This window comes from Zea mays, chromosome 8, assembly GCF_902167145.1.
Source record: "Zea mays cultivar B73 chromosome 8, Zm-B73-REFERENCE-NAM-5.0, whole genome shotgun sequence".
Lineage (NCBI taxonomy): Eukaryota > Viridiplantae > Streptophyta > Magnoliopsida > Poales > Poaceae > Zea > Zea mays.
In genome coordinates, this window is record NC_050103.1 from 168,181,287 (window position 1) to 168,202,285 (window position 20,999).

Sequence of the window (20,999 nt, forward strand, 5' to 3'; positions counted from 1 at the left end):
CTAACAGACTGGGCCCAAAAGTAGCTAATGGTCTAAAATATATGAAACACCGCGTTTTACACTTTAGAACGCTAAAACGCCAAAACACGGTTTCAACCTCTAATTAGAGTTTTGACGTTTAAACGTAGTTTAAATGTAGTTTTAATAACACTGTGCACCACCAAACATGTTCCATGCCTTATGGAATTCCCCAGCCATGTTACAGACCTCTGAGTGTCCTATTCGATGGCCCTCCGGTGCGACGTCCAGTGCACACTGAATCCTTAGTCCTTTCTTCAGTTCAGCATTCAGCACTTCTATTGTCTAGTGCTTTTATTTGGTGATGCATCTGACACGTCCGGTACTGCTAAACAACTTAATTTTCATTGTTTTCTTTGTGATTCTTCATCGAGCTCTTTCGTCTTATGTCTTGGACTTTTGCATGTTGTTTGTAGGTCTTCAATGAGTCTTCTGATATCTTGCTTTTGAGTTGCTGATCTTCTCAACCACCACATTGCCTCCGTCCAAGTCCATGTCGCATCCTTTGAAGTGTTTCCATAAACACTTGCAAAAAATATTAGTCCAAATGGTTATGTTGTTCATCAAACACCAAAATCCATTAATCAAATGAGTTGCGGTCCATTTTTCTTACATTAGTCACTTGTCTTCTAGGGACTATAGAGAACATCAATAATGGTAGCTTCAAAGGCACTTGGTTAGACTACTTAGACAACCGTCCTAGTTATAAAGTCTTCTACTTAGACTCTTTACACCTCCTCTTCTCTACCAGTGACAAGTCAAACAACTATTGATAGCATAAATTTTGATGACTAGCTCGTCGACTGCCAACATAATCTTTCGAATGCGCGATTGTGGATTCGTTTGCCACCAACGCTCTCAATCGACGGCATCCAAATCAGGGAGGCAGGGAGTCTAGGTAGTGTTAGGCTCATTGTGCATAGACGGGGGTGTGACCATATCTAGGTGGGGCTTTGCCTCCTGAGTTTCCCCTGCGGTCGTGTGGTGTTGCCTCCCAAGTCCCCACTACGACATGTCGGGACAACCATTATGCCGCCTCCATCTATGTCGTGGAACCTTTTACTACGTCACAGGGGTGGTAATGAGCTCTAAATTTTACACTATAAAATTTAAGGATCGGATAAGATTAGGAACTGACTCTCTCTATTCACTTTTGAACTAAAATTAATTAAGGGCTCAAACAAATTGTGAAGAAACATTTGGATCGTGATCCATTACCACCCCTAACGACACGACAACGTGCCTTCTCCGGGTCTCCCCACCTCCTATTCGTTTGTGTAGACGTACCCTGAGATCTAGCCCAACCCATGTAAAAAGAAAAACAATTCCATGGACTGGTCTTCAACTCCCCGTTCCCGATTGCGACGACAGGCGAAGGGGCTAATGCCACTGCACTAGGGTTCAAGCGCCCGCAGTTTGGCGCCTTTGACCTTCAATACTGGGTTCATGATTCATTCCTCTTCCTGTCCTTGGATGGCGACGTCGTTACTGGGACCCACACAGGCACAACCACACATCCACTGAGCTGTTGAGGACCTGAGGTGAGCATCACTTCGTGAGCTTCTCTCTCGTCTTCTCCTGCTTCTATCTGAAACTCTGGTTGCCTCTCCTATTTGGTCTTTAGATATTGATGAAAATGAGATATGATGAACGATATTTATGTATTTATGTGAACTGTGAAGCACATGCTAGTTGCTAAATTACAATAGACAGAGTAATAGAAAAGAGATGCATTGTTGAGAAATTGATGTATCACATTTTCTCTTTGTTTATCAATATAGACTTAATCGTTGATTGATGATTTACACCAGTACAAATTGATACATTGCAGTACAGACTTCATGCTAGTTGTTAATTGATATACAGATATACTATATCTCTTGTCTCCTCTTTAGCCTTTGATGCATTGTTGATGTCTTACATTTTTTTGTCTTTTGGTTGTTTAATAGCCACCAAATTTATAGTTGTTTACCAAAATATTTCTTGTATTGTACAGAATTATTATATATAATAAATTAATAATAGACTTGGCTCTTGGTACCCAAAGTTAAAATTCTGGATAAGCCACTGCAGGCATGAAAGGCTATGCCCCATTAATTTCTACTCTGGTGTGCTTGAACTTATGTGTGTTGCTTGAATACTAGATCTATCAATCTACTTCAAGAAATTGTATAATTATTAGGTACCTACTGTTGTAGGGGTGTTGTGAAAAACAATTGGTCGATCTTTTCATTGTTTGTGCTTACTAGTGAATAGATACTTGCTCCGATGCAGTCCTCATTTTGCTTAAGGCTTGGTTCTGAGTGGATAGCATTGGTTACAACAAAACAATTGGCAACAAAACCCAACTTAGAGGCGGCTAGCATTTTGGGGCGACCTCACCCCTCACATTACCTCATTCTGCACCTTGCTGCGTGATGGGCCTGATGGCACTGGCACTTCCATTGCACCCTGCAGCGTCATCCCTGATTCAGAACTGACACCCTGCAGCCTACAGATTGAGAAGGGGAGCCAATGAATTGCACCAGTTCCCTGACCCTGAGTCTGCTTGTTGCTCCTTGACGGTTCATCCACACCTGTGGTGGAATAAGCATCGCCCACAGTGAGCTTTCCTCTTCGTTCCGTACTCTTGACATTGACAAAATTTCCATTTGTTTCTATAAAATGGAAGCAAAATTGTTGCACTGTGTGTTAAATGGGAACACAATTTCTGTGGGTGTGATAAATAGAAACAAAACTACTGTGGGTATGTTAAATGGATTGCCCTGGTTGTATACAATGGTGATGATTTTTTTTCTTTTTGTTGTTTCCTTTTGCGCTTCATAACTTATGTTTTATAAATGCACATATGCAAACCTCTAGGTTGGTTTTGTTACCATTTTCTTTTGCCGTAATTGATGGTATTCACCCAGGACCCAATCCCCAAGCCTCAAGATACAGCAGTGATGGACATTGAGCGATGCAGGATATGGTGGCCACGCCAGGAGCTGCAGTTCAAGCAGAAACCCTTCTCACCGAGGCTCATCCTGTTTGGATGGTTCTTCAGCAGTGCTGGTTCTATCGACATCGTCATCTCTGCAGCTGTGCCCCAAGTTCACATCCTGCACTCTTTTGCCACACTGGACACCCTCCAGGTCAGCATTGGTGATTCAGGTTAAACACAGTTTAACATTGTTCCTTCATTATTGGGTATTTTTTTGGTAGATGCATGAACTCATATTCAGTAATCTATGCGCCGAATGCAGTATTGTGAGATTCTTGTAAAATCTTAGTTGAAGGTGAGGAAGTGATCCATTTTGTATTTTAATCCCAAAGTAACAAGACTGCTTTAATCCATTTTAAAGTATTAAATGTAACTGATGAAGCTTTAGGGTACAGCTATGAATTTAGTTTCTGTTTAGAGGAAATTAGCCATTGAAAATGCTGTGCCGTCATCTAGATGCTAATCCAATTTACTGTAGGTTCTTGAATGATATAGTTTAAATGCTAATCCAATTTACTGTAGGTTCTTGAATGATATAGTTTAATAGTTATTTTTTCTCTAATATAGAAATAGACCTATTGTAATAAGGGTCAAAGGGGCGAATTCTAGTATCTATTTGTAAACATGCACCCAAGAGGAATTTCTTGTTTATTTGAAAGCCACCCATCATCAGTAAAAGAATAAATTGGGACTGTGTACTGCTACAAGGCCAAGTTGATTTGGCTAGTTGCTTTACTTGAGTGTCTACAGATGATGTTTGTTATATTTGTTGATTTGCTGTTAAAGGACAAAGAGTTGTGTTTCACTTCACAAATCACAACATCGAGGTATGGGAGGGGTTAGGGAATTAAGTGGTTTAGGAATCGAAGGGCTGTGGATTCCTGTCCTGTATGTTGTTTTATGTTTTGACATGCATAAATGAAATCCTCCAAGCTTGTGTTTTTCAGCAGAATTTTGGTTCCTTCTAGCATGAAAAAAACATTGAAGTTCTAGCTCTAAAATAATTTTAGCAAGTGACAGTTAGTTACCTTTACTGGTGATAACTTTTACTCATGCAAAAACTAGTTAGCCGCTTCTTTTGGTGCATGCAAGTGCTGATTATCTGCTTTTGCTGGTTGCGTCCTCATATCTTCTGTCATTTTTTATAATGGAAGACATATTTGTCGTGGATCACGTTTTGTTACCGCTTACCAGAATCATGGTGCTCAATGTTTGCAACGTTTCGTTTGCATACTAGAAAACATGATTTCCATCTATAGTTTCTCCATTCTAGTTTTTTTTTCCACTCAACCCATGTTAATTTGATACGATTGAATTAGTTGCATAACTGTCCACTTCAGTGCACCTATGTCCGGAAGGATTTGCACCCTTTGCTTTCGTCATTTAATTCTCCAAGGCTGACTTGGAAACATGTAGGCTTTAAGATGACCCTTTGAACACCCCACGGTGCAATGGTAGCTATAATCATGTGTGTGTGCATGCATGTGTCCAGGTTTATTGTGCCTAGGTGCAGTCTTTAGTACTAGCAGATTTTCAGCTAGTAGTTAAGGAGATAGGTAGGGCTGAAAACCATTTCCGAAAATCCCGTAACCGGGACCTCATAATCGTATCGTTTCCGTAAAGACAACATCGTTTCCGAAAATTACCGTTTTTGAAATTTGAATTTCAAATATCTATCAACATCGTATTGTAGTCGTCAACAAGTAGATTAATTATGAAATCGGGTAAATTTCCGACCGACCGTCAATCGTTTTCATATAGACGATATCATTTCCGCAACAAGTAGATTAATTATGAAATTGGGTAGATTAATTAGGAGAAATGGAGAATTATAGGCAGTCATAGGAGTTATGAGTTATGACTGCAGTGATTAGGAGGATCGTGGCAGGTGTGTTAGCTATGTGGAAAAAAGTTCTTGACAACATAACATGCTTGGATAGGAAATTCAGCCCAAGGCCTATGAGGTTCAGTCTTCTGTAACCAGAGCCACCTGACCCTTGAGTCCCAACCAAGATTTTTAACATCATGAATACCAAAACCTTCCAACTCCTTTGGTCTAGTGACCTTTGGCCAAGCCAAAAGACAGTGTCCACCCTTGACATCTTTTCCACCCTTCCACAGAAACCCTCATGCAGCTTGTCAATAGCTTTAATGACCCAACCTGGAAGGTCCAATGCCATAGCCGAGTAAATAATCCTAGCTGTTACTACAAACTGAACATGAGTGGCACAGCCTAGACATCAACTCCGCCTTCCAACCCAGCATCAAGTCAGCCACACGGTCAACAGTAGCCTACAGGCTGCAGCTGGGCTGTCCGTCTGTGTTCAATTTTCCCAAGGACAGGGGAAGACCTAAATACTTTTTTTTTGCACGAGAACTCCAAGATTTCACAAGGCAGGAGCTCCTGAACTACATTAAGATCATCCTCATTACACCTAATGGGGTAGAACCTACTTTTCTGGACATTCGTTTTCAGCCCTAACACCTTGCCAAAGAGAGATAGAATGTCTACTTTCAAGTTGATGTCAGCAAGAAGAGGACAATGGCTCAAGGCCTTTTGGAAAGGAAATGGGTGGATGATATTAGGGCCCCCCTCATAGTCCCAGTGATTCAAGAATATCTTCATCTATGGTAAATCCTAGATGATTTTTGTGCTCCAGCCCGGGATTGAGGATCAACATCGTTGGAGACTTGATGGGTCTGGATCTTAGTAACCAGGTTCCCGGATCGATGGGATCGAGGAACGGGAACGTGGTACGCGATACGCTACAAAAAACTAGGATTTAACACCACTGGAACGAGATTGTTCCCACGTTCCCGGAACGGAACGAATGTTCTCGGAACGAGGAACGTGGCCAAGTTCCCAGTTCCCGGTTACTAAGGTCTGGATCATATTCAAGCAAGTCAGCATATATGGCTTTTTCATGGTTCAATCTGTTTTCTCCCCTTCCTCCTTTTAATGAAATGATATCAACTCTCCTGCGTATTCAAGAAAAAGGGTCATATTCAACCCAAACTCCTATAACAAATCTTTATGTGAAGAACTTCTCAATAAATTGATGAGCTGGACAGGGATTAGTGGTACGTGCAGGTACTGTGGAGGTCAAAGAAGCCATTAGACGATCAAAAGTAGAATAATACTCATAAATAGACATGTCATTTTACTCAATAACATGAATTTGCTGCGTAAGAGTGAAGAAGAGCACCAGTGTCCTGAGCAAAATGCTCCTTCAGATGAGACCAAATTTGCTTAGTAGTTGTGAACTTAGACAAGATCATAACCATGCATTGTTTGGTGCTATTGTCCATAACAACCATCACCTTGCCACCATTGATCTGCCATGTTTTGATATCTGTGATCAGTTAGCAAAGCAGGTGGATCGTCGGTCAAATGAAAGAGCAAGCCATTACCCTGTAATGCAGTCTGAACATAGAAGGCCCACTCAGAATAGTTATGACCGTCAAGAACGATACGACAATGGCAGTGACTGACATGATGTAGTGAACCGTGAAAGAGTAGTATGGCTGGGAATAGTTGATTGATAAATTGGAGGAGCCCAAGGCTCATACATATAGGCAAGGATATCCCTAATAAAGGAAAGATCTAATCTATCAATAGGAAAGGTCTAATCTAGGGGATCCTTGCCAAACACAGCCAACTAACCAAATACAGAGGGGGGGAGGCAGCCGCCGCACCCTGTTAGGGCAGGTGAGCCGCCTGGGCCCTATTTCCCTATACATCACGCTAACACGCCCCCGCAGTCTGAACGTCGGTGGTTAGCCACGGACATTCAGACTGGACCGAAACTCAGAGAAAACTGTAGAAGGCAGTCCCTTTGTGAAGACGTCGGCGAACTGGGATGTCGTGGGAACGTGAAGAACCCGCACGACACCCATGGCTACCTTCTCACGAACGAAGTGAAGATCGATCTCAATATGCTTCGTCCGTTGATGCTGAACCGGGTTGGAGGACATGTACACCGCGCTGACGTTGTCGCAGTAGACAATGGTAGCACGGCGGAGCGGAATGTGGAGCTCATGGAGAAGCTGTCGGAGCCAAGAAGCCTCAGCAACACCATTGGCGACGACGCGGTACTCGGCCTCCGCGCTGGAACGGGACACGGTGTTCTGACGCTTGGAGGACCAGGAGACCAGGTTGTCACCCAGAAACACAGCATAGCCCGAGGTGGACTTGCGCGTATCGGGACAGCCAGCCCAGTCAGCATCAGAATAAACCACCAGGTCATCCTGGGTCGACGGTCGAAGATGAAGTCCCAGGTGAAGAGTACCCCGAATGTAGCGAAGGATGCGCTTGAGAGCAGCCAGGTGGGGCTCTCGAGGGTCATGCATGTGAAGGCAAACCTGCTGTACGGCGTAGGCAATGTCAGGCCGTGTGAAGGTCAGATACTGCAAGGCGCCGACGAGACTCCTGTAGTCAGACGGATCAGGTACTGGTGCGCCCGAGGTGGCAGAGACCTTAGGGCTGGTGTCCACGGGCGTTGTGCAAGGTTTGCACTCGGCCATGCCAGCACGATCCAAGATGTCAACCATATACTGGCGCTGAGAGAGTACCATACCGTCGGCACTGCGCTGAACTTGCATCCCGAGGAAGTGATGGAGTTCGCCCAAATCCTTCATGGCAAACTCCTGCTGCAGAGCTGAGATGACCTGCCGTAGGAGAGGTGTCGAGGAGGCGGTGAGGACGATGTCATCAACGTAAAGCAGCAGGTAGGCTGTGTCGGTCCCACGGCGGTAGACAAACAGTGAAGTGTCTGACTTGGCTTCCACAAAACCAAGAGAGACCAGATGGGTGGCGAAGCGGCTGTACCAAGCACGGGGAGCCTGCTTGAGACCGTACAACGACTTGTGCAGACGACAGACAAAGTCGGGCCTGGCGGAGTCCTCGAATCCGGAGGGCTGAGCAGCAAACACGGTCTCCGTCAAGGTGCCATGTAGGAAGGCATTCTTGACATCGAGTTGGTGAACTGGCCACTGGCAAGAGAGAGCCAGAGAGAGCACTGTGCGAACCGTGGCGGGCTTGACGACCGGACTGAAGGTTTCGGCAAAGTCGATGCCCGGACGCTGGGTGAAACCGCAAAGGACCCAACGGGCCTTGTAGCGTTCCAGCGAACCGTCTGCGTGGAACTTGTGCTTGAAAATCCATTTGCCCGTGACAATGTTGGCATGTTGCGGGCGAGGAACCAACTCCCAAGTCTGGTTCTGGAGAAGGGCAGCATGTTCTTCCTCCATAGCAGCCCGCCAATTGGGATCGGCAAGGGCGCCACGGAAGGTCTTCGGAATCGGGGACAGTGGCGCGGCGTGGTACAAGGACGGTATGCGAAAACCGTCCTTGGCCCGAGTCGTCATGGTGTGCTGGTTCACTGTCGGGGTGACAGCAACAGCGCCCCGGGGCACCGGGGCCGGTGCCGTGGTGGCGGCTGGTGCCGCCGGAGGGACCACCGCCGGCTTTGGGCGCCTGGAGTAGACGCGCAAGGCAGGGGCAGCGCATGGCGGCGTCGGGAAGCCAGGTGGGGACGCCGGAGCCGTACGTGGCGCAGTACCCGCATGTGGGAGTGCAGGAGAGGCCGTCGGTGCCGCGCGTGGCGCGGAGAGCGGAGCGCCAGTTGGGGAGGGCGGAGCACCACCCGCACGTGGGAGTGCGGGAAATCCTGGTGGTACTGGTGGCGCGTGGCGTGGCTGCACGTTGTCATGAGGGCGTGCAGCAACAGTGGTGGCGCCCGGAGGACCTGCAGGAGACATAGTTGGCAGCCCTATGGGAAGGGGCGCCGGGTTAGGAAATCCATCTAGGAAGTTGAAGTCCGCAGCAGTGGGAGTGGAGGTATGCTCGGCAAAGGGAAAAACGGACTCGTCAAAAAGAACATGACGGGAGATGATGATTCTATTGGTGGTAGGATCAAGACATCGGTATCCCTTGTGGTGAGCAGAATAACCAAGGAAGATGCAGAGGGCAGAGCGCGGGGCAAGTTTGTGGGGAGCAGTGGCCGACAAATTGGGGTAACACTTACAGCCAAAAACACGCAGATGATCGTACGACGGGGCACTGCCAAAGAGAGCAAAGTGCGGAGTGGAAAACTGCAGTGTCTTGGTTGGCAAGATGTTTAGGAGGAGAGTTGCAGTGTGCAACGCTTCAGCCCAATATGAAGGAGGCATGCTTGCCTGAAATAGAAGAGAGCGAATAATATCGTTAGTGGTACGAATAATCCGCTCGGCGCGACCGTTCTGCGAGGACGTGTAGGGACATGACATGCGAAAGTGAATGCCATGTGTGAGGAAGAAGGTGCGCATGCTGGAGTTGTCGAACTCCCGGCCGTTATCACTCTGGATGGCCTTGATGCGTGCGCTGAACTGGGTGGACACATAGGCGAAAAAGTTAGACAGGGTGGAAAACGTGTCAGATTTAAGCCTTAAAGGAAACGTCCAGAGGTGATGAGAGCAGTCATCAAGAACAACTAAGTAATATTTGTAACCAGAGACACTAACAATAGGAGAGGTCCATAAGTCACAATGAATAAGATCAAAGTTGTTGGACGCTCGAGACATTGAAGAATTAAAAGGAAGACGAACATGTCGTCCTAGCTGACATGCATGGCACAAAGACTCCAAGCTTTTATTACAACCAGGGATAGCCGAAGTGAGTTTGGAGAGTGCCTCGCGACCAGGGTGGCCGAGGCGACGATGCCACAGAGAGGTAGATGTGGAGCTGGCAACAAGGGAGTGAGCCACGGGCAGCTTCAGTGGGTAAAGCGGCCCGGAGCTATTGCACCTGATGATCACGTTCCGCGAGAGAAGATCCTTCACAGAACAACCATACGAGTCAAACTCCACAGAACAATTGTTATCAATAGTGAATTGGCGAACAGAAATAAGATTCTTGATAAGTTGAGGCGAAACAAGAACATTATGTAGGGTAAGAGAACCAAGGTGTGTTGTGCCGGTGGCGGTGACAGGCAGAAGTGAACCATTACCAACAACAATAGAGGTGGGAGAGGGATACCGAGGGGTTGAGGAGTGAGAGAGGGTATCATCATGTGAGGTCATGTGGGAAGAGGCACCTGTGTCAAGGTACCAGTCGTTCGCCGGTGGAGTGAGGGTGACAGTGCTGAAAGTGGAGGCCAGAGAATTCTGGTCCCAGAGCGGAGATCCCACCATGGGCTGGTACTGCGCTGCCATGGGCTGGTACTGCGCCGGCTGCTGCTGCTGTTGGTGGGAGTACAGCTGCTGGGCCAGAAGCGCCTGTTGTTGGGCGTGCTGCTGCTGTGGGCCGACACGCCCCTGGGGCAGCTGGGCCAGCGGAGGCGCACGGGGACCAGGCCACATTTGGATGGAGTCGGTCCATGGGTTGAAGAGCGAGTCGGAGAAGGGAGCGCTGCTGCCAGGCGCGGCAGGGCCACCGGAGGAGGTGCGGTGGTTCGGTGTCCGCTTCTTCTTCTTCTGCTTGGGGGCGGCTGGACGTGGAGGGCCGCTGCTGGTCGACGCAGACTGGCGAGGTGAGGGAGAGCCAGTGGCGACGAGGGCAGTCGGAGGAGCAGAGGGGATCTGCACCATGTTGATCTCCTCAAGGAGGAGTTCATTGCGGACGGCGGCGAAGGAAGGGAAGGGGCGACCACGGCGGAGGTGGACCCCAATGTCCCTATACCGCTCGTTGAGCCCGCGAATCACGTTGAGAACCAGAGTGCGGTCAGTCACGTGTTCGCCGAGGTCAGCGAGGTCGGCGGCCATCTTCTTGAAGTGTTTGCAATAGTCAGTGACGGAAAGATCACCTTGGGCAAACGTGCGAAACTTGGCGTCGAGGTGGAGAGCACGAGTCTCCTGATTGCCGATGAAGTGGTCCTCGATGGCGATCCAGGCTTCGTAGGCGGTGGCGCGGTGCTCGATCACGGCTTCAGCAAGGTCGGCAGTGACCGTGCTGTACAACCAAGATTTGACGACGGCGTTCATCCGAGCCCAATCAGGAAGTGCTGAGATGGCGGAGCTGCGGACGTGGTCCTGCAGCGAATACTTCGTGACGGCGAGGAGGAACTGTTCGCGCCACCGAGGGTAGTTGCCGGAGGTGTCGAGGACGAGGGGCACCAGACTGCGGGCGTTTTGCACGGAAACAGCCTGGGCATGGAGGTTGAGGACGGCGGCGGCCTCGTGGAGGGTCATGGCGCGGGAGATGTCCGTGGCTTCCTCGTGGTCGGCGTCGTCGGCCGGGTCGGTGGGATCAGCTGCAGCAGCGGCGTTGGCCCGGGCTTTGGCAGCCTTGGCCAGTGCGGTGCGGACGCGCTCGGCGGCTGCGTCGCGCGCCGCGGAAGCAGCAGCGGCCTCCTGCTCGGCCGCCTCGGCTTCGGCGAGGGCGGCGCGGCGAGTCTCGGCGAGGTGCTGCTTCAAGGCGTCGGAGTCGCGGCGAGCCTGCTCAGCAGGGTCGTCGACGGAGGGGGCGGGGGTCCCGACCATACTGCGGCGCGGAGTCAGCGCGTAAGGGCAGCGGAAGGGTGAGAGGGGTTGGGGAGATCCCGGTCTCGTGATACCATGAAAGAGTAGTATGGCTGGGAATAGTTGATTGATAAATTGGAGGAGCCCAAGGCTCATACATATAGGCAAGGATATCCCTAATAAAGGAAAGATCTAATCTATCAATAGGAAAGGTCTAATCTAGGGGATCCTTGCCAAACACAGCCAACTAACCAAATACAGAGGGGGGGAGGCAGCCGCCGCACCCTGTTAGGGCAGGTGAGCCGCCTGGGCCCTATTTCCCTATACATCACGCTAACAAACCGGATAAACAAAGAGAGACAATGACGAGCCGATCACACAGCAAACCATGGAGGATGAGGGACTGCAGCAGAATTGAAAGAAGAAACGGGGGCCGATGAAGCTTGATGGCAGCGAAATGGAGCAGCAGCGACGACGGCCGGAGGAGTGGCAACAGCAGCAGCAGCCGAGAGAAGGTTTTGAGCCGGGAATTCGTCTTGAGGTAGTTATGGCGCAGCCGCTGACGGCGGCGGCTATGGATGGTCACTGCAGGGATGACGAGGCCACAACCTGCGTCTGATACTACAGGAGCGCAGTGACCGACAACCGGATGTCGAGCTGCGGAGCTCCAGCCGGCGGCTTGGTGACAGTAGAGACCGGCGACCGCGGTGGCAGCCAGAGATGGGGCCGCAATAGTGCGAGATAGGGGGCCGCGACGGCAGGACAGGAGAGGCCGGCGGCTAAAAAAACTAACCCTAACCTTGTTCTGTTACCATGTTACTTATTGAGGAAGCCTAGAGAAGAGAGAAGAAAGAGGCCATATATATTATGAGCCTTAACAAGAAGCTGGAAGGCAGGACTGCAGGAGTGGTGATTGTTGATTGGTGAAACCCTAACCCTAACAGGGGTTGGGTGATGTATTAATAGATGTGAGTAAACTAGGCCAGACCCATTACAGAGGGGTGAAATAGTAATTACACGGGGAAAACCCCAAACCCTAAACAAGTATTCTAACACCCCCCGCAGTCACAACTCTATCCTGTACAAATGTTGAGACTGGAGCGAAAGTCTAAAAATACACTCGACGGTAACCCCTTGGTGAAGATGTCGGCGAACTGCAGCGTGGTGGGGACGCTGAGAACCCGAACGTCACCGACGGTGACACGCTCGCGGACGAAGTGCAGGTCGATCTCCACGTGCTTCGTGCGCTGATGCTGCACGAGATTGGTGGAGAGGTAGACTGCGCTGACGTTGTCGCAGTAGACGAGGGTGGCGCGCTGGAGCGGACTGTGGAGCTCGTGGAGGAGCTATCGCAGCCAGGAGGCCTCTGCCACACCGTTGGCCACAGCGCGATACTCGGCCTCAGCACTGGAGCGAGAGACGACGGGCTGCCGCTTGGCAGCCCAGGAGACGAGGTTGGTGCCCAGGAACACGGCGTAACCGGAGGTGGATCGACGCGTTTCTGGACAGCCAGCCCAGTCGGCGTCGGTGTAGACCACGAGTTCCGACATCGGGGATGGTCGGAGTAGGATGCCGTAGTCGAGGGAGCCACGAAGGTAGCGCAGGATCCGCTTGAGAGCGGTGAGATGAGGCTCCCGCGGGGTGTGCATATGCAGGCACACCCGCTGGACGGCGTAGGCGATGTCAGGCCTGGAGAAGGTGAGGTACTGGAGCGCGCCGGTCAGGCTCCGGTAGGACGTTGCATCGGCGACCGGGGGCCCGTCGTCCTCTGAGAGCTTCGCCTGAGTGTCGTCAGGCGTGGAGCAGGGCTTACAGTCGGACATGCCAGCTCGCTCCAGTATGTCGATGGCATACTGGCGCTGATGGAGGAAGAGACCCTGGGGCCGGCGCTCGGCGGTGATGCCGAGGAAGTGGAGGGCCCCCAGGTCCTTCATCGCGAACTCCCGTTGCAGGGTGACGATCGTGCGCTGTAGAAGGTCGGCGGTGGATGCCGTGAGCACAATGTCGTCGACGTAGAGCAGAAGGAAGACAGTGTCGTCGCCGCGGCGGTAGATGAAGAGGGACGTGTCCGACTTGGCCTCGACGAAGCCGATGGAGGCCAAGTATGAAGCGAAGCGACTGTACCAGGCCCACGGCGCCTGCTTGAGGCCGTAGAGGGAGCGGTTCAGCCGGCAGACTAGGTCCGGACGAGCTTCGTCGACGAAGCCGGTGGGCTGGCTGCAGTAGACAGTCTCCGTCAGAGTGCCGTGGAGGAAAGCATTCTTGACGTCGAGCTGATGGATCGCCCAGTCCCGGGAGAGGGCAAGGGAGAGGACGGTGCGAACAGTGGCGAACTTGACGACGAGGCTGAAGGTCTCGTTGTAGTCCACTCCGGGGCGTTGGGTGAAGCCCCGAAGGACCCAACGGGCCTTGTAGCGGTCGAGGGAGCCGTCCGAGGTAAGCTTGTGGCAAAATAGCCACTTGCCGGTGACTACGTTGGTGCCTGGTGGACACGGCACCAGGTCCCAGGTGTGGTTGGCCAGGAGGGCCGCGTACTCCTCCATGGCTCGTCGCCAGTGTGGGACAGCGAGAGCGGTGCGAACAGAGGATGGGATTGGGGAGGCGTCCGGTGGAGTGGTAGTTGTATCAGCTGCCAAGATCAGCCGGTCGACGGGTCGAAGAACGCCGGCGGCGCGCCGGGTCACCATCGGGTGGACGTGCCCGGGGTCGCGATGGATGGCGACCGGGTGGTACACCGGTGGCTCGGAGCGGTCTGCCGGAACGTCGGGGGCCACAGGCGTGGCCGACTCGCGACGGTGAAAGACGACGGCGGGGTCGGCGAAGCGCACCGGGCTCGTCGACGGGCCCGGGTCAGCAGGAGCCGATGTAGTGACATGGCGACGACGGTGGTAGACGCGCGCGGGGTCGGCGAAGCGAGCCGTGGGTGTCGACGGGGCCGCGCGTGGTGCGGGAGGGGTCGACGGGGCCGCGCGTGGCGTAGGCGTGGTCGACCGGGCCGCGCGTGGCACATGCGTGGTCGACGGGGCCGCGCGTGGCGCAAGCGTGGTCGACGGGGCTACGCGTGGCACAGGCGGGGTCGACGGGGCCGCGCGTGGCACGGGAATAGACGCGAGCCGCGACGTTGAGGCCGCACGGGGTGCGGGTAACGGCGCAAGGCGCGGCGTCTGGGAGGAGGGGGAGATCGAATCAGACTCGAGGAGGGAGTCGAGATCGGTGGGTGGGGAGGGGCCAACAAGGGGAAACACATCCTCGTCGAAGACGACGTGACGAGAGATGATGATGCGGTGGGAGGCAAGGTCCAGACATCGATACCCCTTGTGGTAAGAGGAGTAGCCAAGGAAGATGCGGTGGAGCGAGGAGAAAGCTAATGGGGGGCAGTAGCGGAAGTGTTAGGGTAGTAGGCACAACCGAACACGCGAAGGTGGTCGTAGGTGGGGGCTATGCCATACAGGGCGAAGTAGGGAGTAGGGTGGCTCACCGCCTTGGAGGGAAGACAGTTGAGAAGGTTTGTGGCGGTGTGCAGGGCCTCTGCCCAGTAGCTGGCAGGGAGAGACGCCTGGAAGAGAAGGCAGCGGATCATATTGGTGGTGGTGCGAATCATGTGTTCGGCACGTCCGTTTTGGGCAGAGGTTTAAGGGCACGAGAGACACAACTGGACGCCATGAGTGAGAAAGAAAGAACGGGAGGCGTGATTGTCGAACTCGCGACCGTTGTCGCACTGCAGGGCACGGACCGGGCGGTGAAACTGGGTGGAGACCCACGCGAAGAAGTGTGTGAGGGTGGTGAACGTGTCGGACTTCAATCTAAGAGGAAAAGTCCAAAGAAAATGGGAAAAGTCATCCAAAATCACCAATTAGTATTTATAACCAGAAATACTGAGTACAGGAGAGGTCCAGAGATCACAATGAACTAGGTCAAAAGCCTGCTCAGCCCGAGAAGAAGTGGTGAATGGGAGACGAGTATGCCGGCCTAACTGACAAGCATGACAGAGGCCCTCAAAATGTCCCCTACTACATGAAAGATCTAGGCTACTGGTAATCTTGGTCATGACGTCAGGTCCGGGATGTCCGAGACGACGATGCCAGGTGATGGTGGAGACCAGGGCAAGAGGCGGAGACGCGCCGAGGGTGGATGGCTGGAACGTGTAGAGGGGCCCTGAGCTGTCACAGCGGGCGAGGAGAGTCCTGATGGCCAGATCCTTCACAGAGAAACCAGAGGGGTCAAACTCAATGGAACATGAGTTGTCAGTGGTGAAACGACGAACAGAAAGGAGATTATGAGTGATGTGGGGGGCTACGAGAACGTCGTTGAGGTAGAACGGTCCAGGGAAAACCGAGGCACCTACTGAGGTGACGGGCAGAGTGGAAACATTCCCAAGGATGAGAGGAATGGGGGGGATGGGAGCGGGAGAGCGTGCCTGTAGTGGGAGTGGTGTGGTAGGAGGCACCAGAGTCGATCACCCAGTCAGAGGAAGGAGGGGTCATCGCCATGGTGTTGAAAGCGGCGGCGAGGGAGGCGTTGTCCCAGCCTCCAGACAGCGGGGATCAAGTCGTCGTGGGGGTCCCCGGGGGCTGGAGTTGGGGCAGAGCTGGATGCGATGCAGGCAAGCCATAGGGAGGCGTGGGAGGCACGTCGTGGGTGGCGTAGTCAGGAGGGCCGACGCCGGGGGACAGGAGGCACGCGTGGCCTGGCCCGGCCACATGGCGATGGTCCCGGTCCAGGGGTTATAGAGTGACGGCCACGCCTGGCCGCCACCCCGGCCACGAGAGGAGCTGCCACCCCCACAGCCGCCCTTGCGTGAACGACGACCTTCGTCGGCGGCGGACGCCTGACGAGGGGCCACAGGGACGACAGGTGTGGGGCGAGTAGGGGCCCCGGTCGACGGAGGGCGAGGGGCCTGGCCCCCTGAAGGTGCCTGACCACCGGGAGGAGCGCTGTAGAGCGCCGGAGCCGGAGCCGGAGCAGCGGCCTCAGACGCCATGGTGAGCTCCTCGAGGAGAAGCTCGTTCCGGACGACATGGAATGTGGGAAAGGGAACTGTCCTCTTGTTGAGAGCCTTTAGGTGGCCATAGCGGGGGCTGAGGCCACGCAGAAGGTTCAACACCAAGGTCCGGTCGGCGACAGGCTCGCCGAGGTCGTGGAGAGAGTCTGCCATGCCCTTCATCTGGCGGCAGTACTCGTCCACGGAGAGGTCCCCCTGAGAGAACAGGTGGAACTGAGCGTCGAGGTGCAGCGCGAGCGTCCCGGTTCCCGAGGAACTGTTCTTCGAGGGCGAGCCACGCCTGACGGCCCGTGTCTGCCTGGTCGCAGATGATGTCCTGGAGCTCGACGGTGATGGTTCCATGGAGCCAGGAGAGGACCACAGAGTCTATCAGGGACCAGGCCGGGGACGGAGGGGTGGCGACGTCGTCGAGGACGTGGTCGTCGAGGGCGTAGCGCCGCAAGGTGTGGAGGACCTGCCCCCTCCAGCGAGGGTAGTGGGAGGACGCCGGGTCCAGAACGACGGACACGAGGGACCGGATGTTCTGTAGTCCAGCCGCCTGGGCATGGAGAGCGGCGATGTGGCCAGCATCGAGACCAGAGGCGTGGGGAGCCTCTACGGTGGGCGGGGGGTGTCGCCTGGTCGACCGAAGGAGGCCCGATGACGAGACGCTGCGCAGTGGCCATCTGGGCGGTCAGTGTGGCGGCCAGGGCGCGCTCCTGTTCCAGTGCGCGGGACGCGGCGTGCTCGCGCTCCTGAGAGGCGGTCAGAGCAGCCTAGATGGCCACGATGGCCGATGACATGGTGGAGTCGGTGGAGAGCGTCGTGGATGCCCAGGTGGTGTCGGCAACGAGCGGCCGAGTGGTGGAGAACCCAGGGGGCGGGTGTCGGGGAAGGCAGGTCGGCGAGAGAAGCCCGACAAGGGTGCCAACGCTCGTCGGGTAGCCCGGTAAGCCAAGTCCGGAGGGGACGAGGCCGGCGACACGCGCGCTGATTGCCGCGGAGACGGCACTGGGCGCGAGCGCAGAGGTGGAGTGCGTCGCTGTAGCAGCGCTGGTCACGGCGGGGTCGAGGATGATGGACTGGTCGCTGACTGCGGTGGCCATGACAGTCTGTAGGGGGTCCATGGTGGTCTGCTCACGGTCGGCGACGTGCAGGGGCTCGGTCGACACACGAGCTTGGCACTGGGGCAGCGAGGACGGAAACAGAGCAGGGGACCAGGGAGAGGAGTCGAAGGGGAGTCTGGTGGTGCTCTTCACCGACGGCGCGAGGCGGGGGTCGGCTCGGCGAAGGCACAAGGGGCGCGAGGGGTTCGCCTTCGTGGCGGGCTTCGCGGCTGCCTTGGGCTTTGCAGCGCCTTGGCAGTTGGCTTGTCCTGCGGCTTGGCGGCCGCCGTGGGCTTGGCTGCTGCGGGTTGTGCCTTCGCGGCGGGCTTCGCGGCTTCAGAGAGGCGCGTAGTGGGCGGCGGAGGAGCAGGAGGCGGCGGCCGGGCCAAGGGGAAGCGGCCGGCGGCGGCTGGAGGGAGGAGAGGGGGCAGCGGGGTGGGCGGCGCCCGAGAGGGAGATGGGGGCTGGGGAAAAAAATTAAGTTGGCTCTGGTACCATGTTGATTGGTGAAACCCTAACCCTAACAGGGGTTGGGCGATGTATTATTGTATTAATAGATGTGAGTAAACTGGGCCAGGCCCATTACAGAGGGGTGAAATAGTAATTACACGGGGAAAACCCCAAACCCTAAACAGGTATTCTAACAGTGATGAATGTGAAGTTGTGAACAGTGAAGGGCAAGAGATTGTAGGCTTGAGGTTTGGATGCTTAAGTTGCTCCCGGGGCCAAGTGGCCCTGCGTTCTTGTCATGGTGTTTCCTTTTCATCCTACATCCCCTCATTCACTCTTTGTTCTCACCTAGTCACTTTCCTCCTTCCTCCTTGGGTCCTCCCATGCTTTCTCCATGAACTCTGGTGCAGTGGTGCCTTTTAGGCGGTGCTGGGTACATAGCATTTTTTTTAAAAATGGTCATATCTTTACCATGCATTTGTACTATTTTTTGAGTTAAATATTTTGTTTTGAGGCCCATCTCATCAATTCCAGAGTTTGCTTTGCTATGTAGAAAGGTCTGCCTCGCCCTTTTTCCTTGCTTGGGGAACTCCAATAATCTACTACTGAAATCATGTTATATTTATCTGTTTTGTTTAATTTTGCAACATGCACGTTGAAAGCCAGAACCTCTTTTTTTGCTCATCTGCTGATGTAGCTGCTAAAATTCTCCATAAGAAAAATAACTGTAGCTAGATTATGTTTATCTTGGTTGCTTAAATTTTTCACAGCTTTTCTCTCAATGTTGTCTCTCATGCTAGACCATCATCCTTTCCTCAAATAAAAGGATGCCAGTAAGCCTGCAAGAATCTGCTGCATTTACCATTCTTGGGGATTGTGTCCGACACCCCCCTAAAGAGTTAGAAGGATACTGCTTTAATAAATTGGAGCAGCTGCCCTTGGATGCAAACTTTGTTCAGAAAGAACATTTTGGCACGAGAAGAAACAATGTCATGATTGGATCAGTTGGGAATGGGGATCAGGGTCCAAGTTATGATCATAGGAGATGGGGATGCGATTGTTGTGTGTTGGATGGTTTTCTGGAAGTTTGCAGAAAGTCTGCAGTCAAAGAGGGCAGTTGGGTGCACTTGTATTGGAAGTTTGGAGAGAACTTTAAGAGCAACCTGAATCAAGTTCCAGTTCTTCACCATTTGTATCTTGATGGCCAACAGATTGAAAACAATCGTTGCCATGTATGTAAGTCAAGGCTCTTTATAATATCCTTGTGACCTTGTATTAACAATTTTTTGAACTGTCATGGTTTTACTCTTCTTTAGTTACTCTTCCTTTTGCTCTGACAAATTGATGAGATATTTTGTTCAATTTATTCTAGGTCATACTGTATGAGGTTCCGACCATTGGCAGAAACCATTTCTCACTGGGTTTGGATGCACCCCGTACGTTGAATGTTTCTTTCAAAAAGCCAAATTGGATAAATGATCTACAAAAGCAACCATCATTTCTTGATTTGGTATGTGCATGAATGGTTTTGCATTTTGTTTATTCCTTTTTTTGTTAGATGATCTATTAAGTCAGTTCATGTTCGTTTGAAGGATTCAATTGTTTTGGCGCTTAATTGTTCAAATGCAGCTAGACTGCCGGACACTCAGGAATGTTCTACTACATGCTCAGGGGCTTATTTCATCTTTGCATCTGTGTAAGCACTATTGTTAACCTTCTCCGCTCTGCTCCTTTTGTCTGCTCATAACTTGTTACTTGCTTATTCAGATACGATGTCTTAGTTCAAGTAACATGGCATTGCGTGGGGATATTTTTGGCTTCATCATCAACTATTCTCTACATCATGATTCTAATGTCCCGGAAATGTTTAAGCCATATGCCCCAGTACTTGATGCTAAATAAGGTTTTCAGACATTCATGGAACAACATTCATCTTCGCAGCTGTCAAATTCTCTACTGGCCAATTGTCTTCCAAGATGCTTCCTTAAGGTAAATTAACAGTGGATCCGTAACTTCTTAATCTGCACTGTAACTTTAGTCGTTGTTTAATATCTATTGTGTCATATTGTCATAACATTTTGTGCTATCCTTATAAATTAACATATACAAAGGCAATAACATAGTGATTCTGTTATTACTAATCTTACATGGTTATTTTAATATACAAAAGAGAGTTTACTGGTTCACTTCCATTTTGTTGTTTCATGTAATCTTTGTATTATGAATATTTAAGTGCATTTACATTTAGTACATAGTAGTTATCATATGCTCAAGTGCAGATTATTGAAAATACTAAGCTTCACTTAATTATTATCGGCTCAGCTCCACTGTGAATGTTGAATATGCACACAAAGCTGCAATTCGGAAGCATGCTTTGTGGTCAAGTATCATTGTGGATCTCCTGATGGGTTTTGTCCTTGGAGCAGCATTCTTATTAAATACAGAGACTATTTGTATTTGGACTATTGCTCTCGTCCACCACATGACAGAAGCAATCTTGAGATCCGGTTGTGTGTGGCTGATGGGTGTTCCAGCTGGATTTAAGCTGAATACAGAGTTAGCAGAGCTCTTAGGCATGATTTCTCTTAATGCAGTTCAAATTTACTCTACCCTTTGGTTTTTCGTTGGAGGCTACCTGAGACATATAATTCAAGGCATTGCAGTCTCTGGAATTATTTTAGGACTTACAGCTCCAGTTTCATTCTTTATTGACATTATCCAGCTTGCTACGTTGCATGTTACCATCCTTCACTGGTTAATCTCATCGTTATATTCAAGACAAATTCAGACAGTAGCATCATTGTGGCGTCTTTTCAGGTAACATACTCTTGGTGCCACTCATGTTGTACTTGTCGCATAAGAGGGTACTAACTCCAACAAATGTGTATTACTGAATGACTGACAAGTTGATCAATTGCTAAACATTAGCTCTGATATCACCTTTCTCCGTAGTTTGACTTCGACAAAAATATGCTTTATTGACTCATACGAAATAAATGGTACCAAATGCATGTTTGTCTATTTG

General features: G+C 51.6%; 1 protein-coding gene across 4 annotated transcripts in view; it reads left to right on the forward strand.

Annotated features, from left to right (window-relative positions):
• Positions 1 to 20,999, forward strand: part of LOC100279447 (uncharacterized) — a 41,082-nt gene that overhangs the window by 2,205 nt on the left and 17,878 nt on the right. For 2 of the 4 annotated variants that reach the window (XM_008656577.4, NM_001360970.1), the window contains exons 2-7: positions 2,931 to 3,152; positions 18,775 to 19,206; positions 19,347 to 19,484; positions 19,567 to 19,670; positions 19,742 to 19,963; positions 20,297 to 20,791. In XM_008656577.4, coding sequence (XP_008654799.1) covers positions 2,964 to 3,152; positions 18,775 to 19,206; positions 19,347 to 19,484; positions 19,567 to 19,670; positions 19,742 to 19,963; positions 20,297 to 20,791 — 1,580 coding nt within the window. In that variant the 5' untranslated portion in view covers positions 2,931 to 2,963. Of the gene's footprint in view, positions 1 to 434; positions 1,560 to 2,515; positions 2,621 to 2,930; positions 3,153 to 18,774; positions 19,207 to 19,346; positions 19,485 to 19,566; positions 19,671 to 19,741; positions 19,964 to 20,296; positions 20,792 to 20,999 lie in introns of all 4 variants that reach the window. The other 2 variants (XM_020542062.3, XM_020542061.3) reach the window with 2 other exon arrangements.